This window comes from Coregonus lavaretus (assembly GCF_964263955.1).
Source record: "Coregonus lavaretus genome assembly, chromosome: 21".
Classification (NCBI taxonomy): Eukaryota; Metazoa; Chordata; class Actinopteri; order Salmoniformes; family Salmonidae; genus Coregonus; species Coregonus lavaretus.
The window spans coordinates 40,826,061-40,847,007 of record NC_140008.1 but is presented as its reverse complement, the minus strand read 5'-3'; the positions used below and the strand labels follow the sequence as shown (position 1 = coordinate 40,847,007).

The window sequence follows — 20,947 nt, the reverse complement described above, 5'->3', positions numbered from 1 at the left end:
GTGTATATTTGCAAATAACAGCTGGGTCACAAAATCTAATATTAAGGAAGTCTCGTGTAGCTCAGTCGGTAGAGCATGGCGCTTGCAACGCCAGGGTTGTGGGTTCGATTCCTACAGGGGACCAGTATGAAATGTTTTATGGATAAGAGCGTCTGCTAAATGACTAAAATGTAAATGTCTCGAGGTTTTGCTCGCCTGAGGTAGAGTATCTCATGATAAGCTGTAGACTACACTATTTACCAAGAGAGTTTTCATCTATATTTTTCATAGCTGTCTATTTACCACCACAAACTGATGCAGGCACTTAGACCGCACTCAACGATCTGTTAAAGGCAATAAGCAAACAAGAAAATGCTCATCCAGAGGCGGCTAAGCCGTTTTACCTAATTTCTACCAGCATGTTAAATGTGCAACCAGAGGGAAAGAAAAACTCTAGACCACCTTTACACAACACACAGAGACGCGTACAAAGCTCTACCCTCGGCCTCCATTTGGAAAATCTGACCATAATTCTATCCTCCTGATTCCTGCTTACAAGCAAAAACTAAAGCAGGAAGCACCAGTGACTCGGTCAATACAGAAGTGGTCAGATGAAGCAGATGCTAAGCTACAGTACTGTTTTGCTAGCACAGACTGGAATAGTTTCCGGGATTCTTCAGATAGCATTGAGGAGTTCACCACATCAGTCACTGGCTTCATCAATAAGTTTATTGATGACGTCGTCCCAACTGTGAACGTACGTACATACCCCAACCAGAAGCCATGGATTACAGGCAACACTGTAATCCACACTGAGCTAAAGGGTAGAGCTGCCGCTTTCAAGGAGCGGGACTCTAACCCGGACGCTTATAAGAAATCCCGCTATGCCTTCCGACGTACCATCAAACAGGCAAAGCATCAATACAGGACTAAGATTGAATCGTACTACACCGGCTCCGACGCTCATCGGATGTGGCAGGGCTTGCAAACTATTACGGACTACAAAGGGAAGCACAGGGTGAGCTGCCCAGTGACACGGGCCTACCAGTTAGGTAAATTGCTTCTATGCTCGCTTCGAGGCAAGCAACACTGAAGCATGCATGAGAGCATCAGCTGTTCCGGACGACTGTGTGATCACGCTCTCCATAGCCGATGTGAGTAAGACCTTTAAACAGGTCAACATTCACAAGGCCGCTGGGCCAGACAGATTACCAGGACGTGTACTCTGAGCATGCGCTGACCAACTGGCAAGTGTCTTCACTGACATTTTCAACCTGTTCCTGACTGAGTCTGTAATACCAACATGTTTAAAGCAGACCACCATAGTCCCTGTGCCTGCCTAAATGACAACTGACCCGTAGCACTCACGTCTGTAGCCATGAAGTGCATTGAAAGGCTGGTCATGGCTCACATCAACACCATTATCCCAGAAACCCTAGACCCACTGCAATTTGCATACCGCCCCAACAGATCCACAGATGATGCAATCTCTATTGCACTCCACACTTCCCTTTCCCACCTGGACAAAAATAACACCTACGTGAGAATGCTATTCATTGACTACAGCTCAGCGTTCAACACCATAGTGCCCTCAAAGCTCATCACTAAGCTAAGGACCCTGGGATTAAACACCTCCCTCTGCAACTGGATCCTGGACTTCCTGACGGGCCACCCCCAGGTGGTAAGGGTAGGTAACAACACATCTGCCACGCTGATCCTCAACACGGGGCCCCTCAGGGGTGTGTGCTCAGTCCCCTCCTGTATTCCCTGTTCACCCATGACTGCATGGCCAATCATGACTCCAACACAATCATTAAGTTTGCAGATAACACAACAGTGGTAGTCCTGATCACGGACAACGATGAGACAGCCTATAGGGAGGAGGTCAGAGACCTGGCCATGTGGTGCCAGGATAACAACCTCTCCCTCAACGTGATCAAGACAAAGGAGATGATTGTGGACTACAGGAAAAGGAGGACCGAGCACGCCCCCATTCTCATCGACGGGGCTGTAGTGGATCAGGTTAAGAGCTTCAAGTTCCTTGGTGTCCACATTACCAACAAACTGTCATGGTCCAAACACACCAAGACAGTCGTGAAGAGGGCACAACAAAGGCTATTCCCTCTCAGGAGACTGAAAAGATTTGGCATGGGTTCTCAGATCCTCAAAAAGTTATACAGCTCCACCATCGAGAGCATCATGACTGGTTGCATCACCGCCTGGTATGGCAACTGCTCGACCTCCGACCGCAAGGCACTACAGAGGGTAGTGCCTACGGCCCAGTACATGACTGGGGCCAAGCTTTCTGCCATCCAGAACCTCTATACCAGGCGGTGTCAGAGGAATGCCCTAAAAATTGCCAAAGACTCCATCCACCCTAGTCATAGACTGTTCCCTCTGTTACCGCACAGCAAGCGGTACCGGAGTGCGAAGTCTAGGTCAAAAAGGCTTCTCAACAGCTTCTACACCCAAGCCATAAGACTCCTGAACAGCTAATCAAATGGCTACCCAGACTATTTGCATTGTCCCCCCCCCCCCTTTTACTCTGCCGCCACTCTCTGTTTATTATCTATGCATAGTCACTTTACTTCTACCTACATGAACATATTACCTCAATTACCTCGACTAACCTGTGCCACCGCACATTGACTCTGTACCGGTACCCCCTGTATACAGTGAGGGAAAAAAGTATTTGATCCCCTGCTGATTTTGTACGTTTGCCAAAAATGTCAAAAATGTTATAAATTGATTTGCATTTTAATGAGGGAAATAAGTATTTGACCCCCTCTCAATCAGAAAGATTTCTGGCTCCCAGGTGTCTTTTATACAGGTAACGAGCTGAGATTAGGAGCACACTCTTAAAGGGAGTGCTCCTAATCTCAGTTTGTTACCTGTATAAAAGACACCTGTCCACAGAAGCAATCAATCAATCAGATTCCAAACTCTCCACCATGGCCAAGACCAAAGAGCTCTCCGAGGATGTCAGGGACAAGATTGTAGACTACACAAGGCTGGAATGGGCTACAAGACCATCGCCAAGCAGCTTGGTGAAAAGGTGACAACAGTTGGTGTAATTATTCACAAATGGAAGAAACACAAAAGAACTGTCAATCTCCCTCGGCCTGGGGCTCCATGCAAGATCTCACCTCGTGGAGTTGCAATGATCATGAGAACGGTGAGGAATCAGCCCAGAACTACACGGGAGGATCTTGTCAATGATCTCAAGGCAGCTGGGACCATAGTCACCAAGAAAACAATTGGTAACACACTACACCGTGAAGGACTGAAATCCTGCAGCGCCCGCAAGGTCCCCCTGCTCAAGAAAGCACATAAACATGCCCTTCTGAAGTTTGCCAATGAACATCTGAATGATTCAGAGGAGAACTGGGTGAAAGTGTTGTGGTCAGATGAGACCAAAATGGAGCTCTTTGGCATCAACTCAACTCGCCGTGTCTGGAGGAGGAGGAATGCTGCCTATGACCCCAAGAACACCATCCCCACCGTCAAACATGGAGGTGGAAACATTATGCTTTGGGGGTGTTTTTCTGCTAAGAGGACAGGACAACTTCACCGCATCAAAGGGACGATGGACGGGGCCATGTACCATCAAATCATGGGTGAGAACCTCCTTCCCTCAGCCAGGGCATTGAAAATGTGTCGTGGATGGATATTCCAGCATGACAATGACCCAAAACACACGGCCAAGGCAACAAAGGAGTGGCTCAAGAAGAAGCACATTAAGGTCCTGGAGTGGCCTAGCCAGTCTCCAGACCTTAATCCCATAGAAAATCTGTGGAGGGTGCTGAAGGTTCGAGTTGCCAAACGTCAGGCTCGAAACCTTAATGACTTGGAGAAGATCTGCAAAGAGGAGTGGGACAAAATCCCTCCTGAGATGTGTGCAAACCTGGTGGCCAACTACAAGAAACGTCTGACCACTGTGATTGCCAACAAGGGTTTTGCCACCAAGTACTAAGTCATGTTTTGCAGAGGGGTCAAATACTTATTTCCCTCATTAAAATGCAAATCAATTGATAACATTTTTGACATGTGTTTTTCTGGATTTTGTTGTTGTTATTCTGTCTCTCACTGTTCAAATAAACCTACCATTAAAATTATAGACTGATCATGTCTTTGTCAGTGGGCAAACGTACAAAATCAGCAGGGGATCAAATACTTTTTTCCCTCACTTTTTTCCCTCACGCTCTTTAATTATTTGTTATGTTGTTATTTTTCATCTTTTTAATTTTTTTACTTATCTATTTTTTACGTAACACTTATTCTTCTTAAAACTGCATTGTTGGTTAAGGGCTTGTAAGTAAGCATTTCACTGTAAGGTCTACACACCTGTTGTATTCGGCGCATGTGACAAATAACATTTGATTTGATTTTGTAATGTTTGTGTGATTGTGTTATAGGAGGCCATGCAGCAGTGGTACCAGCACTACCAAGCACAAGCCCAGAGCTACAGCACCGCCCCCCAGGAGAGCCAAGCTGTGGACTACGCCAAGGAGCACACACAGGTACATTTACTGTGTACTCAGTTACTCTATTATGTGTGAACTGATTTTGGGACAGAATCGTAACAAACAGGTATGTCAACCTAAGCAACATGGAGGGTAGTACACTATATACTGTAAAGCAAGGTGGGAAGTAGTTCACCTTTATACCAGCACACACACCGTGCCTGGCCCCTCAGGGTCACAACATAAAGGTGTGTGTTTAAACTGTGAAGATATCAGCATGAAAACGCAGTCTCTGACGTGCATAGTCACACATATGTCTCCAAATGTTTTGTCATCAAATACGAAACATTACCCATCAGGAAAAACTATCACCTTCCTCTGTCTCTGTGTGTTAAAAGCCTGTGTGTGTGTCTTAAAAGCCTGTGTGTGTCTTAAAAGCCTGTGTGTGTCTTAAAAGCCTGTGTGTGTGTCTTAAAAGCCTGTGTGTGTGTCTTAAAAGCCTGTGTGTGTCTTAAAAGCCTGTGTGTGTCTTAAAAGCCTGTGTGTGTCTTAAAAGTGTGTGTGTTTCTTAAAAGTGTGTGTGTGTGTCTTAAAAGCCTGTGTGTGTGCGCCTGAGCACACGGTACAGTATGTGTGTGTATGACTGACTCTATCACTCACTTATCCACCTGTCTGTGTGTGTGTACGCTTGCGTGCGTTTGCATGTGTGCACGTGCCCATGTGTATGTGCTATGTGCCCGTGCGTGCCTGTGTGTGTGTGTAACATTATCTGTGTTGTGTTCTAGCAGGCGGCGGTGGCAGTGCCGTCCTATGGGGATTACAGCTCCTACATGCAGGCTGTCGGTCAGTACTATTCCCAGCCTCCCATGACCCAGCCACCTCCCCAGGCTTACCAGAACAGAGACCCTACCAAGGTACAATACTGTGCAGTATGTCACTGTTAGTACAGAATGTCATTGTCCTTCAGAACACACAATCCCATACCAAGACTCCAACACTCATACCCCAAACCTCCCCTTGACAGTTTATAACCCCAATCTACCTTCTCTATGCATAATGGTACAAAAGTGCACATCAACACACACCCCTTCCTTTTCTAGATGTAGTATACAGTGGCTTGCGAAAGTATTCACCCCCCTCGGCATTTTTCCTATTTTGGTGCCTTACAACCTGGAATTAAAATATAAAAAAAATGGGGTTTGTATAATTTGATTTACACAACATGAAGAAGATACAAAATATTTTTTTTATTGTGAAACAAACAAGAAATAAGACAAAAAAACAGAAAACTTGAGCGTGCATAACTATTCAGCCCCCCAAAGTCAATACTTTGTAGAGCCACCTTTTGCAGCAATTACATCTGCAAGTCTCTTGGAGTATGTCTCTATAAGCTTGGCAGATCTAGCCACTGGGATTTTTGGCCATTCTTCAAGGCAAAACTGCTCCAGCTCCTTCAAGTTGGATGGGTTCCGCTGGTGTACAGCAATCTTTAAGTCATCCATCATTCCTTCAATTCTGACCAGTTTCCCAGTCCCTGCCGATGAAAAACATCCCCACAGCATGATGCTGCCACCACCATGCTTCACTGTGGGGATGGTGTTCTCGGGGTGATGAGAGGTGTTGGGTTTACGCCAGACATAGCATTTTCCTTGATGGCCAAAAAGCTCAATTTTAGTCTCATCTGACCAGGGTACCTTCTTGTTTGGGGAGTCTCCCACATGCCTTTTGGCGAACACCAAACATGTTTGCTTATTTTTTTTTTTAAGCAATGGCTTTTTTCTGGCAACTCTTCCGTAAATCCCAGCTCTGTGGAGTTTATGGCTTAAAGTGGTCCAATGGACAGATAGTCCAATCTCCGCTGTGGAGCTTTGCAGCTCCTTCAGGGTTATCTTTGGTCTCATTGTTGCCTCTCTGATTAATGCCCTCCTTGCCTGGGCCGTGAGTTTTGATGGGCGGTCCTCTCTTGGCAGGTTTGTTGTGGTGCCATATTCTTTCCATTTTGTAATAATGGATTTAATGATGCTCCGTGGGATGTTCAAAGTTTCTAATATTTTTTTATAACCCAACCCTAATCTGTACTTCTCCACAACTTTGTCCCTGACCTGTTTGGAGAGCTCCTTGGTCTTCATGGTGCCGCTTGCTTGGTGGTGCCCCTTGCTTAGTGTTGTTGCAGACTCTGGGGCCTTTCAGAACAGGTGTATATATATTGAGATCATGTGACAGATCATGTGACATTTAGATTGCACACAGGTGGACTTTATTTAACTAATTATGTGACTTCTGAAGGTAATTGGTTGCACCAGATCTTATTTATGGGCTTCATAGCAAAGGGGGTGAATACATATGCACGCACCACTTTTCTGTTATTTATTTTTTCGAATTCTTTGAAACAACTTATTTTTTAAAATTCCACTTCACCAATTTGGACTATTTTGTGTATGAAATCCAAATAAAAATCCATTAAAATTACAGGTTGTAATGCAACAAAATAGGAAAAACGCCAAGGGGAATGAATACTTTTGCAAGGCACTGTAGCCTTGATGTAATATACATTACCATCCTCACTTAGCCTGTAGCTTGGACCACATGTCCCAGCTTACATCTAACACTGTCCCATCCCTGCTACGCCATACCCCAGCTCACACTATATCCCATCCTTGTCACGTCTCTCTCTGGTTAACTCCACTCTCCCACCCTAGCTGCCCCTTCCTATCTCCCCTCCCTGAGTCTATCCACCTCACTCTGCCCCCTTCTTATCCCCCCCTCTTGGGGTGTAATCCATCTGAGTAGTATATCAGGGAGCCACTGGTGTGGAAGGCCTGTGGTATTTAGATGCTGGTGTGTTTATGTGGAGAGCATGACACTCCTTACCCTAACCCAGGACATGGATATCCTGCTGGGAGAGGCTGTCCTTCCACACCAGAGTAGGTGTCGCGTCACAGGAGGTGTCAAGGAGTGTTGCTGTATCTGTGTGTGAAATAATAGGAGGTGGATGTGAATAAGCCCCTATGTGAGTTTCTCTGCGCGGTCAGTAACTGTGTGTGTGTGTGTGTGTTCTCTCTCTCCTAGGAGGCTGACATGTGTAAGCCGCTGGGTGTGTCTCTCCATGCGGTCAGTAACAGTGGTGCCCAGCCGGTGCTGCCCGCCGCAGTCCTGCCAGCCTACAGCGCCGTCCCAATGATGCCAGGCTTCATGGCCGCACCACCTCACGCCACACACACACACCCACCCAGCCCTGTCACACACACTCAGAATGTCCACGCCCAAGCGGCCAGCGAATGGAACCAGTATTACTACGTAAGTCACACGATGATGGTGATTTTATTCAAGATTATTTTTGAGACAGACAGTGCACTACTCATTATGGCCAGACTCCAGTAACGCTATGGAAGTGAGAGAATCAATACAACTGCTATATTCAAACCTCTACAACTGGGGTTTTCCACCAATTAGGTGCCTTTTGAGTATCACTGTAACTGAAAACTCTAAATTATACTGTCATTTTTTGTATTATCAACAGTAAAATACTCTGAAACGTTTAACTGTAGCATATTGTAAATTATGGTGCATTGTGGAAAAATGTTGAGGGCGGGGAAATAATTGCTGTATTTCGAATGCTACTGTAATTCCACCCACTGCTCTTGGAGCACCAAAAACCTTTTGACTGGTAGTGGGTGCATGGTATTGTTGTTTAGGTTTGACAAACTGACTTGTTGGAAAGGTGGCATCCTATGACGGTGCCACGCTGAAAGTCACTGAGCACTTCAGTAAGGCCACTGTAAATGTTTGTCTATGAAGATTGCATGGCTGTGTGCTAAATTTTATACACCTATCAGCAATGGATGTGTCTGAAATAGCCAAATCCACTAATTTAGGAGAATGAGCTGAGATGAGCAGACAGCCTAGTGGGAGGATTTACCCAGACACTTGAGCTGAACTCATGTCTCTTAAAATATTTACATATTTTGTACAGACACACTCTCCACCTCCTCCTCCCATCTCAATCTCTCCCCTCCACTCCCCTCTCACTACCAGTGAATAGGCAAACACTGGGGACCCTGGTAGTGAGATCAGACCAGAAATGGGACTCATACCAGATGTTTGGTGTAGTCTGTCTCAACCACATACTGTACTCAATGGACTGTAGAAGATGGGCCAGTATACAGTGGCTTGCGAAAGTATTCAACCCGCTTGGCAGCTTTCCTATTTTGTTGCCTTACAACCTGGAATTGAAATGTATTTTTGGGGGTTTGTATCATTTGATTTACACAACATGCCTACCGCCTTTTGCAGCAATTGCAGCTGCAAGTCTCTTGGGGTATGTCTCTATAAGCTTGGAACATCTAGCCACTGGGATTTTTGCCCGTTCTTCAAGGCAAAACTGCTCCAGCTCCTTCAAGTTGGATGGGTTCCGCTGGTGTACAGCAATCTTTAAGTCATACCACAGATTCTCAATTGGATTGAGGTCTGGGCTTTGACTAGGCCATTCCAAGACATTTAAATGTTTCCCTTTAAACCACTTGAGTGTTGCTTTAGCAGTATGCTTAGGGTCATTGTCCTGCTGGATGGTGAACCGCCGTCTCAGTCTCAAATCTCTGGAAGACTGAAACAGGTTTCCCTCAAGAATTTCCCTGTATTTAGCGCCATCCATCATTCCTTCAATTCTGACCAGTTTCCCAGTCCCTGCCGATTAAAAACATGGTGTTCTCCGGGTAATAAAATATAATAATAATATGCCATTTAGCAGACGCTTTATCCAAAGCAACTTACAGTCATGCGTGCATACATTTTTGTGTATGGGTTGTCCCGGGGATCGAACCCACTACCTTGGCGTTACAAGCGCCGTGCTCTACCAGCTGAGCTACAGAGGACCAGGTGTTGAGAGGTGTTGGGTTTGCGCCAGACATAGCTTTTTCCTTGATGGCCAAAAAGCTCAATTTTAGTCTCATCTGACCAGAGTACCTTCTTCCATATGTTTGGGGAGTCTCCCACATGCCGTTTGGCGAACACCAAACATGTTTTCTTATTATTTTCTTTAAGCAATGGTTTTTTTCTGGCCACTCTTCCGTAAAGCCCAGCTCTGTGGAGTGTACGGCTTAAAGTGGTCCTATGGACAGATAGTCCAATCTCTGCTGTGGAGCTTTGCAGCTCCTTCAGGGTTATCTTTGGTCTCTTTGTTGCCTCTCTGATTAATGCCCTCCTTGCCTGGTCCGTGAGATTTGGTGGGCGGCCCTCTCTTGACAGGTTTGTTGTGGTGCCATATTCTTTAAAAAAAATTATAATGGATTTAATGGTGCTCCGTGGGATGTTCAAAGTTTTGGATACTTTTTTATAACCCAACCCTGATCTTACTTCTCCACAACTTTGTCCCTGACCTGTTTGGAGAGCTCCTAGGTCTTCATGGTGCCGCTTGCTTGGTGGTGCAGACTCTGGGGCCTTTCAGAACAGGTGTATATATACACTGAGATCATGTGACAGATCATGTGACACTTAGATTGCACACAGGTGGACTTTTTTAACTAATTATTTGACTTCTGAAGGTAATTGGTTGCAACAGATCTTATTTAGGGGCTTCATAGCAAAGGGGGTGAATACATATGCACGCACCACTTTTCCGTTATTTATTTTTTAGAATTTTTTGAAACAAGTTATTTTTTTCATTCCACTTCACCAATTTGGACTATTTTGTGTATGTCCATTACATGAAATCCAAATAAAAATTAATTTAAGTTACAGGTTGTAATGCAACAAAATAGGAAAAAATGCCAAGGGGGATGAATACTTTTGCAAGGCACTGTACTGTGCTGCTTGAAAGTATGTGAACCCCTTGTGCATTTACAGATTTTTTCAGTTTTTACCATGAAATCTTCATTTAATCAGAACCAGTCTTTTTGATCTGACATAACAGGTTTATATTTACCAATACCATATGTTGGTGTAGAGGAAATCATGCGCATAATAGATTTTTTCTTTTTAAAGAAATTAGTGCAGGTGCAAAAATTAGTGAACCCCAAGTTGCATTGGTTAAATCAAGCAGGTAAGTAGAATCAGGTGGGTAAATAAAAATATATTTAAAAAAACGACAAAAAAATACATATATAATAATAAACAAATATAACAAAAATATATATTAAAAAAACTAATGAAAATTTTAAATATACTCTAAAAATAAAACATTAAAAAATTTGTAGAAAATTAGAAAAAGAATTAGACAAATATATATATATTTTTTTAAATAAATAAAAAATTGTAAAGTGGTTGTCCCACTGGCTATCATAAGGTGAATGCACCAATTTGTAAGTCGCTCTGGATAAGAGTAAATAATTAGTTACCAAATGAACCAATCAAAGGAGAGATCGTTAGGAAAGAGTTTGGGTGGGACTCTGATAAATAGAGATAAGAAACCTGGTCAGTTTGGTGTTACCCATCCAGGTGAATGCAAAGCACACCATGCTGAGAGGAAAGGAGATATCAGAGGACATCAGGACGAGGGTAGTGAGAGCACATCAGTCTGGGGAAGGCTATTTTACATTTTAGTCATTTAGCAGACGCTCTTATCCAGAGCGACTTACAGTTAGTGAGTGCATACATTATTTTTTTTATACCCCCCGTGGGAAACAAACCCACAACCCTGGCGTTGCAAACGCCATGCTCTACCAACTGAGCTACATCCCTGCCGGCCATTCCCTCCCCTACCCTGGACGACGCGGGGCCAATTGTGCGCCGCCCCATGGGTCTCCCGGTCGCGGCCGGCTACGACAGAGCTTGGATTCGAACAAGGATCTCTAGTGGCACAGCTAGCACTGCGATGCAGTGCCTTAGACCACTGCGCCACTCGGGAGGTAAATGAGGCTATAAAATCATCTCAAAAAGATTTGAGCTCCATCAGTCCACTGTGAGGCAAATTATTTACAAACGGAGAGCATTTAAAATAACAACTCGGCCTAGAAGTGGACACCCTTCCAAAATATCCCCAAGATCCACAAGAACAATAATAAATCTGGTAAAATCCAACCCAAACATAACATCTAGAGATTTGCAGACCTCCCTTGCTGCCGCTCAGGTAAATGTGCATGCTTCAACAAAAAAGAGGAACACTGAATCAAAATGCCATTCATGGGAGGGTTGCTAGGAAGAAGCCTCTGCTGTCAAAAAAACTACCCGTTTTAACTTCGCCAGAAACCACCTCGACAAAACTGAAGGTTTCTGTAAGTCCATTCTCTGGACCGATGAGTCCAAAATTGACCTTTTTGGTCACAATCAACACCGCTATGTTTGGCGAAAATCCAACACTGCCTACCACCAAAATAACCTTATCCCAACAGTCAAGCAAGGTGGTGGGGCTGCCTTTCCTCCTCTGGACCTGGACGACTCCACATCATTAAGGGAACCATGAGTTCTGAGGTATACCAGGAGAGTTTTGAACAGAACGTCACGCCATCAGTCAACGAGCTAAAGCTGGGCCGAAAATGGGTCTTCCAACAAGACAACGCATTCAAACAAATCTACAAAAGAGTGGCTCAGAAGAAGATTTGTGTTTTGGATTGGCCAAGTCAAAGTCCTGACCTAAATCCAATCGAGATGCTGTGGCAGGACCTGAAGCGGGCAGTTCATGCCAGACACTCCTCAAACCTCACTCAATTGGCTGAGTTCTGTAAGGAGGAGAGGGCAAAAATCCCTCAAAACAGATGTCAGAGACTGATTACTGGCTATAGGGGACGTTTAGTCCAAGTTATCGCTGCTAATGGAGGTGCCACAAGCTATTGACTGAAGGGGTTCACATAATTTTGCACACATCTAATCTGAGTTTCTGTTAAATATACCACTTTTGTTAAATAAACAATGAATATATATATATATTTGTTTCTGTCATTTACTTGGAATGTCTTTATTACGAATTGGGGTTTAGATAAGGATTTTATGTTTATTTTAATATTTTATAGCAAAATAATGACCAGCCCTGAAGGGTTAACATACTTTCAAGCAGCACTGTGTATGCAGTCAGGTCTGGGGTTTGGGGTTGGGACGGTATATGGAGAAGGTTTAGCGAGGGGTCTGGATCTTACAGTAAGTAGTGGTGTTTACTTTGTCTCTCTCTCAATCTCTCTCCACCGTTCAACCTCATCTTCTTTCTCTCTCTTCTCTTTTCTCTCGCTCTCTCTCTCTCTCAGAATCAGGCTCGGGGGCAGAAGCGGGAGTACCCTCACTTGGCGGTGCAGAATTTGACATCAGAGGGCGTGTACGTGGGGCAGCACTCCCAGGGGCTGGGGGGGCAGTACGCTGACTACTTCAAGAAGAAGAGGATCTAGAGATGACCTATGACCCCTGACCTCCCTCTCTCTGACCCCTGCACCCTAACTCCTAACCCCTAAACCCTACAGTACATACACACAGTCTCGGGTTTAGTGTTGTACGACGTTGGTAAACACACACCATTATGTCGCTTTTGTCCTTTTCAAGCCTTAATTCCGAGCTCTTAAATCTCTTCTCAGTTGATGTGTAAATGTTTATTGACTAATAATCGGTACATTGTTTGTAATGTGTGTATATAAGCTGCTTTTGTATTTTACGGCCAGTCAGTCAGTCTGCCAGTCTGCCTTGTTGAAGGCCAGTCACTGTGTAGTCGGGTTTCTCTCTCTGTTTCTATCTCTCTGTGTACTCTCATTTCAAATGGGGGAAACTGCACAGAGTTGCTGTAACTGACGTGTTTTTCTCTTCCTCGGTGTCTTTCTCTTTTTCTGACTGCCTAAGCGTCTCTTTTTATCTCTCTCTTCGCGGAGACCTTGACTTGGCATGTATGTGCGTGCGTTTTTATTGTGCCATGCTGTAAGTGTAGGAGTGATCAGCCATTCCCAGGGTACAAGGCGGCGGGGCTACCCTGGAAACTCAGAGACACAGGAAGGAGGACGTCCAATCACTGCTCTTAACCTGGAACAATGGACACTAACCTAACATAGCAGGCGTAAAAGAAGATCCCCTACATACTGGACTTGACGAGAAGGGAAAAAAAACAGTCGGGGGAGGTTTTATGCACTGTTCAACCAATCCAGTAAATGTGGAGGAGGAGTTAAGATGGAGTGTTGCCCAGGTGTCACCTTGTTAACATGCAAAAGGAGAAGTCCCGTCACAGGCTCTCTTTCCATTTCCCCTGAAAACCGGAACATCCGATTTGTTGGGGACTCGGCAGATGCTAATGGACACTTAAAGGCTGGGCTGGTCTACTAGCAAATGAATGGACACCTAACTTGGTATCTTATAGCCATTATAAAAGTCACTGAGTGGACACTTCTTTGTACCAATATAGCCATGTATTATAACTAGCTAGTTGATGGACACTTCCTAGGCCGTCTTCTTATTGCCCTGTGTTTGTGATAGCTACAGGATTGAAGCCTTCCTCTGTTTATAATGGCTGTTGTTTTCTGTAGGGGCCATGGAACATTGGCTCAGTCGCTAAACGCAATAAGCTACGCAGGAGGAGATCTCCCAGATTTTCCCAGGTTCTTCTCTTCTTTTCCTGCTGTTTTTTTAAAATGCGGTGGACTTTTCAGGACGGGAAGGGCTCTGGAGACACAAATAAACCAACCGACACTTTAATACTGCTTAATAAGCTGCCATTAGAAATGAAAGATTCAGGAGAGTAGCCATGTTGAATTATCTCAGAGATGTTGTGGACTCCAGGGTTGGAATCAATTCCATTTTGAATCAGTCAATTCAGGAATAAAAAATCCAGAAGTCTATGTAATAATAAATCAGCAATTTTCATCAAGCCATGAATCGAATTTCAATGAATCCCCTTAAGATTCATGTGGTACAATGGAAGTGAAAAGGCCCTGAACCCAACCCTGGTGATCTGACAGAGGGGGTATGAAGGCCCCAGGAAAGGGCATGGATGAGGGCTTTAGCACCATGTTAAGTGCTGGCACAAGTATTCAGCCTGAGACCCAGGCAATAACAACAACTACTGAACCAACAAATAGCAATGCCAACACGAGGGCATACAAGGGCATTCATTACCTCTCTATGTGTAGTGTGCTACAATAAATCAACCTGCCAGTCGCTTTCTTCCTCTCCTTTTCTCGCTTTATCTGCTACCTACTCTCTAATCTCTCTGTTTTCATCCTTCACTCTTGAGTTGAAGAGGCTGCGTTCTCCTGTGTCACGTGACTTGATTTGAAGCGCTGATGTGTTTAGTGCTGTCATTTGTCATGCTCTCAACGGGCGAAGCATCTCTTAAATATATTAGTGTGTGACTGTAACATATTTAAACCCCTTTCAATGCTGTTACACTGGCTTAAAGCCACAGTTTTCGTTTTACTGTGTGTGTGTGCAAGCGAGTGTCTGTGTGAACTGCCCAGTAGGACTTGTTTTTTCCAGCCAGCTGATTGCTCTCTCCCACAACTTCTTTAAAAAGCTAAGCTTAGAAGTGTGTGTAGCTTCTTTCTTTCTTTCTGTGTGTGTGTGAGACTGTAGGAGTCTCTCTGTCTCAGTCAGTGGCTGTAAAAGGCAGACCCAGGCAGTAAATCATGTCTGTCTGCCGTGTATTCAGACACTTTAGGCCAGTCTGTGTTGTTTTTAATAGTGTTTCAGTTGTATTAGCTTTTCTCTACAGTCTCCCCCCACTCTGCCATTACCGCGTGTGCCACAGTGCTACGCAGAGCTCTGTGTGTGAGAGTGATTTTGACCTGCACATTTTGCCTATAGCAGGTCCATAGGTTTTTATAGTTATTCAGTCTAGTCTGTGCTTTGTGTGCGTGTGTGTGTGAATGAGTGTATGTGTGCGTTAATAACCTGCTTTTGGCAGGTATGAGGGGAACAGACAACAGAGAGGGAGAGAAAGAGAGGACAGTGACAGAGAAAAAAACAGCTCCTGCTGCTAGCTCAGCCTGCGTTTATTGGCACTGTCGTTCCATTTTGATTCCTTTCTTTCTCTCTGGTCGGTCTCTGGCTGATGGGTGTTGGCTGTGTGTCCAGCGTTCAGCTGAGGGCTCCTACAGTAGGCTTCAGGACAGGTCTGTTACCATTTAATAATAGGGCTGATAAATCACAGCACCGTTACCTCTTTACCTCTGCAGGACATCTCCCTGTCTGTCTCCTATAGTATTCCCTATAGTCTTGCATATACACTGTATGATGTGCCAGTTTTAAATAAATCCCTGATTTGAGGGGAAGAATGAATATCAGCAGTGTAACTGGCCTCAAGGGCCAGAATTGAGCATCTCTCATCTTGAGTGCTTTTAGCTTTGCTAGAACCAGTGACCTGACCAGAGGTTGAAGGGTTGGGTTAGGGAGTCTCCCATATATATCTGTTGTGCCTATATCTGCATGTTGCCAACCAGGCGTATAGTTATATTGATTGTAAACAAGGTTCTTTACCCCTGAACTACTCAGTGTTGTAGGAGAAACGGCTTTAGTTGACCTGTCTGTCGGCAAGGTGCATAGCGGTGAGCACACAGAGTGACCTGCACCTAGGGTACTGAACCATATGAACTGTGTGTGTGTGTGAAATCACAAAGCGTTGCAATACTGAAGTCTTTAAGACTGAACAGAACATTTAAAAAGCTGTAGACATAGTTTGGGTGTGCTTTTTGCTTTGTACTGTTTTCTTTGAAAGTATGTGGATTTTTTTCTGACCAGAAATCTCTACTGTAGATTTTGCAATATTTTATATCACAACTACGTTGATATTGCTTTACTGTGAATAAGCTATTTCTAGAAGCAATTGAATTTTAGCATGCATATTTACTGCTGTAATCTAGAAAAACTAAATCTAGTTAATATTGCATCTGACACTTTTGGAATTTGACACACCGAACACAATACATTTTTGGGGGGGTAATTTTATTCATTTATATTGTGCATTTATTTATTGTCTTATTCCTCTGAAAAATATATTTGTTTTCTTTCCTTTATGAGCGAAAATAATTGTCTTTTACATTCCGGAATAAACATGGACTAAAAAAAACTCTCATTCTCTGGCTCCCTGTCTGAGAGCACACATTCTCTGTCCCGAGTTTAAAACCATAGAAATATAAAGGATAGAATTCACTAGTTCAATAACATGTTGATTGTTGCAAAGTAAAGCCACTGCTTTACACACATTTTCAATACATCGGATGCCTCTTCCTGATAGCAAAACTGAATCTGAATGTTCCTATCAATATCACATTTTCCACCTTTTCCCATTTTAACGAGTGCTACTGTTTGTGTTTGCATAATGTAAAGATACCTGTAAGTGCTGTTGGCCTTACTGGCCGCCATGTATGATGGGTGACATTCATTTAATGAAATCTATCATAAGTTCCGCTAATTCTATTTCTGTGGTTTTACCTGCTAACTGGTCTCAAATCAGACCATTTATAGGCTCTTCTTTCATGCTGACCACATCGCTCGTGTTACGTGCGGGTCCAAATGGGTCCAAATTCTACAAAGATCCAGGAAAAAAAGGACCTTGTGCATTTCAGGTAAAATAACAACCCAATGTTTATATCCCAGCAAGCTATCTAGCTAAATGTTTCATGTGTTTTGACCTGTCCCCAAATTAATATAGTTGGTTCGTTTTGATATTTCAACCTGCGTGTCCTGATCGCGTCTGGTGTGGACAAAATCAACATCCGCGCGTGTGGTCAGCATGTTTCTCTTGTCTTCTTTCTTCTGTCCATCTATACAATGTCATTCTGTAGGATTAAAAAATATATATATATATATATTCAATTAAAAGACAAATGAAATATCTGACATACACATTATGGCTGTAATTAAGAAGCGGTTTAGAAATATGAGCAGAGTACAGTAAAGATTAGGATAAAATATATATGGTAAAGCTATACTGCCCTCAAGTGTCCCTCACAGGTATATAACATGTTCCGCTAATTATATTTCTGTGGTTTTACCTGCTAACTGGTCTCAAATCAGACCTTTTATAGGCTCTTCTTTCATGCTGACCACACCGCTCGTGTTACGTGCGCGAGCGTTGCAAAATACATTTACACATACATGTTATTCAATCATTTCATCCAACAACAACAGAACGTGGAACATCACGATGGAAGAAACACCAGAGTTCCGAGGTGGTTCTACAGTTTTCCCATCCAGGGTTCTGCTGAGGCAGAGGTTCTGTGTTAAAGGGGAGGTGCATCAGGTTCTGTGTTAAAGGGGAGGTGCATCAGGTTCGGTCTTAAAGGGGAGGTGCACCAGGTTCGGTCTTAAAGGGGAGGTGCATCAGGTTCGGTCTTAAAGGGGAGGTGCATCAGGTTCGGTCTTAAAGGGGAGGTGCATCAGGTTCGGTCTTAAAGGGGAGGTGCATCAGGTTCGTTCTTAAAGGGGAGGTGCATCAGGTTCGGTCTTAAAAGGGGAGGTGCAGCTGGCTGGGCTTGACTGATACTGTCATCACCCCTCTATTCTCCCTAATGCAATCCAACCCACTGCTACAGTATCCTGTATCCCACACATCTTTCACCATTCACAGGGAGGTGGCTTGGATCCATGCAGTCCCTGGTTAGATGGAGTGGGGTGTGGATGTCAGAATCCTGGTCACTTAAATACATGTCTTTTTCACAGTGTCATCTTCTCTGTGGCCGCAGCAATCCTTCACAAAGGAGCTCACATATACCATGATCCTTCACGGAGAAAGGTCCATCGTATACAGGTCCAACTGAGGACCTCTTTCCCTCTCTGGGTATAATGATAAAAGTCCATACACACAGTACATACTGTATGTGGCAACATGAAAAAGGCGGAGCTGATGCGCTCTAATAAAAGGTGAAAGGTCACACTGTGGTAGCTCCCAGGTGACAGAGGTGACATATCAGCCGATGGACAGCTCAGTGGTTGGCTAGTGGGCTCATTCATCCGTCACCGTGATTGGGGTCAGTGTCACATACCGTGAGGGGTCAAAGCTACGAGTTGGGATGTGTTTCATTCTATATGCTATGCATCCATATAGTTTATTCATCCATATATTATGGTATCTATAGTATCTCTTTAAAAAAAAAGTTAAAACATAGAGGAAGTCAGCGACGGCGTGAAATAAAGTGTCTTGTAGCACTGATTCCAATACATGTAGTTTTTATTCCAGGTCACCCTTGACCTTTCACTCTTTACTCCTGGGATTGTCTCTGTGGTAGGTAAGGCGTGGTGTGGCGGTGGTTGCCATGTTTTACAGGCTGTTGTTGGCGAGCATGCGGGTGAACTCATCGATGAGGCTCTTGAAAGTGATCCTCCTCTCGGGGGTGCTCTCCCAGCACTTCCTCATCAGCTCATACACCTGCAACACACACACACAGTCAGATTACACACAAAGATTTCTTGTCATGCAATTTCTAGTATTGCCAAATTATTTTAGGGCTCTATCAATCCATATCGCGGAAGTTCAGCGTTACAGCGTGATTGAGATTTAAAGGCAATGTTCCCGTGTTAGCTGAGACTGCATTCATGGTAAACGCTACATATGTCAGCTCAATAGGAAATTACCTTTAAATTGCGATGCAGTGCCTTAGACCGCTCCGCCACTCGGGAGGCCACAGATGTAAGATAATTCACTTGCTATATGTAATATTGTATAGTTTTGGAATTGTGACGTTACGTACTTTCGAGGAAAATAGGCACTTTTCTCGACTCATTCCCTGACTTTGAGAAGGGATTGCGTGACGATTAGCTTAGCAACCGCGTGATGCAGCATGACAACGTGAACGCGATTGGATCGACAGTCTGCTGGGTGGGTTGTTATACGTTCCTCCATTTGTTTCCCAATGGGATTCATATCTCCCCCTTTCTCTAATATCTCTGGTAGATCTTACCGTTCCAGGACAACTATCAGGGCGGGGCAGCCTGTTCCCCTCCTCCAGCACATTGACCAATCGCGTCACAGTCATCTGGCCTTGAGTAGGACCAATAATCTTCAGAAACACCTGTGGGACAAAGAGGGGGGAGGGGGAGCAGAGATGAGATGCCATGGAAACATGATGAAACAAAATGACCCCTCCCATCTAGCCAGTGAAGACAGGACTGACAGAGGGCTCTGACGAGAGGTTCGGGAAGTGGATTTTTCAATCCTCGTAACTCATCGTGATATTAAATATTAGTGATAGCGATATTACTGTGCAACACAGACGTTCTGTTTTCATCCGAGATCGCAAAACAATTCCTATGTTGATGTAGTGCCCATCGGTTATGAATGTTTCAACCTCTGTGTTGAGATGTCATGCTTTTACAGCCATTTCCTGGTTTTAAAGAGCACCAAAAACTACACTAACCATGAGCCTTAGTGTTTCTGCTGCCACAGAAACAGACCCTGGGTCTGTTCTAACGCGACTCTAAACAAGAGGTAAAATCTCACGTAATATGGACAACTGTGACCTGCCTATGGGAGATTATAATGCAAAGAACAAATTCTACTTGCGCCTGTGACAGTGCTATCGAGTGCCATCATGTGTTCGCTAACAGAACTCATGGTTTATTTTAGTGCTGTGTATGGTAATTATTATATATTTTTGTTATAATTTTTTGGGGGTGTTTAGTAACTTAGCTAGCTAACATAAATTGGAAACACAACACATCGCCCAACCAACAACTACCATGTTTTAAAAAAATTACAAGGAACACCAGAGACTGTAGAGAAAGCAAGACACCCCACTCCACGGAGGGGGTGCCCCCACTGGCTCCTTTTTTCTGGCGGGTAGGGCAAGCGGGAGGGGACAATAAGTAGCTGTTCCCTCTCGCGCCAGATATTATTGAGGAAACGTGAGCGCACGCAGGAAAAGCATGCTCACGCGAGAGAGGAAACGGCCACTTACACAGACAGGAACCTTCCCAATTTTTTTAAAAAGGTAAACAGCCTGAGTAAACCTTATTTATCCACCATCTTTGGGAACGATTCCAGTGGCTTGTATCTGCTCTGTGATTGGACGATACAGACCGCAATGCTGCATGGGATGAGTAGTTTGTTTCTCCCCTAACTCTGGTACAGTATGTACACAGTCTTGTACCCTTGGCTTTTCTTTCACACATCACTGTTTTTTAAAAGTGATTTCTAATCTTTTGAATGAATGGTTCACCCCATGTTTGCGGCCCGACGGAGCCCTATAGAGTTGTATTGTTGATGTATTGTTATGGTGACCAAGCCAAGGTCACCAATAATCCGAAGAAAATAGTAAAACTAAAACACTGCATTCCATTTACAATTCTAGAACCTATTTAAAAGCAGTCTCTTAATGTTGGCAACTACAACATATAAGATGATAATAGCAATTTATTAGCTATCAATTCAGATGAGAGTTTACCAGTTTCTGTGAATTGAACAATGTGGTAAAGTGTATGAATAAGCCTTAATGGATATGTAATAATCATGGCTACATGGTGTGGATTAGGGAGGATATATTGGGATAGTTTGTCTGAGCAATCAGGGAGTTGGAAGGGGGGGGGGTGTGTGTGTGTGATGGCACAGGCTGGCAGGAGTGGGCAGAGCCCCTTGGCGAGTCATTAGCCACACTGGGAATAGACTGGCGCCA

General features: G+C 44.0%; 2 protein-coding genes across 2 annotated transcripts in view; one reads left to right on the top strand and one right to left on the bottom strand.

Moving 5' to 3' along the window:
• LOC311149155 (uncharacterized protein) overlaps positions 1–12,837 on the top strand; it is a 42,757-nt gene extending 29,920 nt beyond the window's left edge. The window contains exons 3-6 of the mRNA XM_084186241.1: positions 4,395–4,499; positions 5,228–5,356; positions 7,512–7,739; positions 12,614–12,837. Coding sequence (XP_084042367.1) covers positions 4,395–4,499; positions 5,228–5,356; positions 7,512–7,739; positions 12,614–12,751 — 600 coding nt within the window. The 3' untranslated portion in view covers positions 12,752–12,837. The remainder of the gene's footprint in view (positions 1–4,394; positions 4,500–5,227; positions 5,357–7,511; positions 7,740–12,613) is intronic.
• Positions 12,838–17,192: 4,355 nt separating this feature from the next.
• LOC311148625 (tyrosine-protein kinase JAK1-like) overlaps positions 17,193–20,947 on the bottom strand; it is a 54,156-nt gene continuing 50,401 nt past the window's right edge. The window contains exons 23-24 of the mRNA XM_084185612.1: positions 19,238–19,348; positions 17,193–18,705 (exon numbers count right to left, since the gene is read on the bottom strand). Of these exons, the coding sequence (XP_084041738.1) occupies positions 18,598–18,705; positions 19,238–19,348 (219 nt within the window). The 3' untranslated portion in view covers positions 17,193–18,597. The remainder of the gene's footprint in view (positions 18,706–19,237; positions 19,349–20,947) is intronic.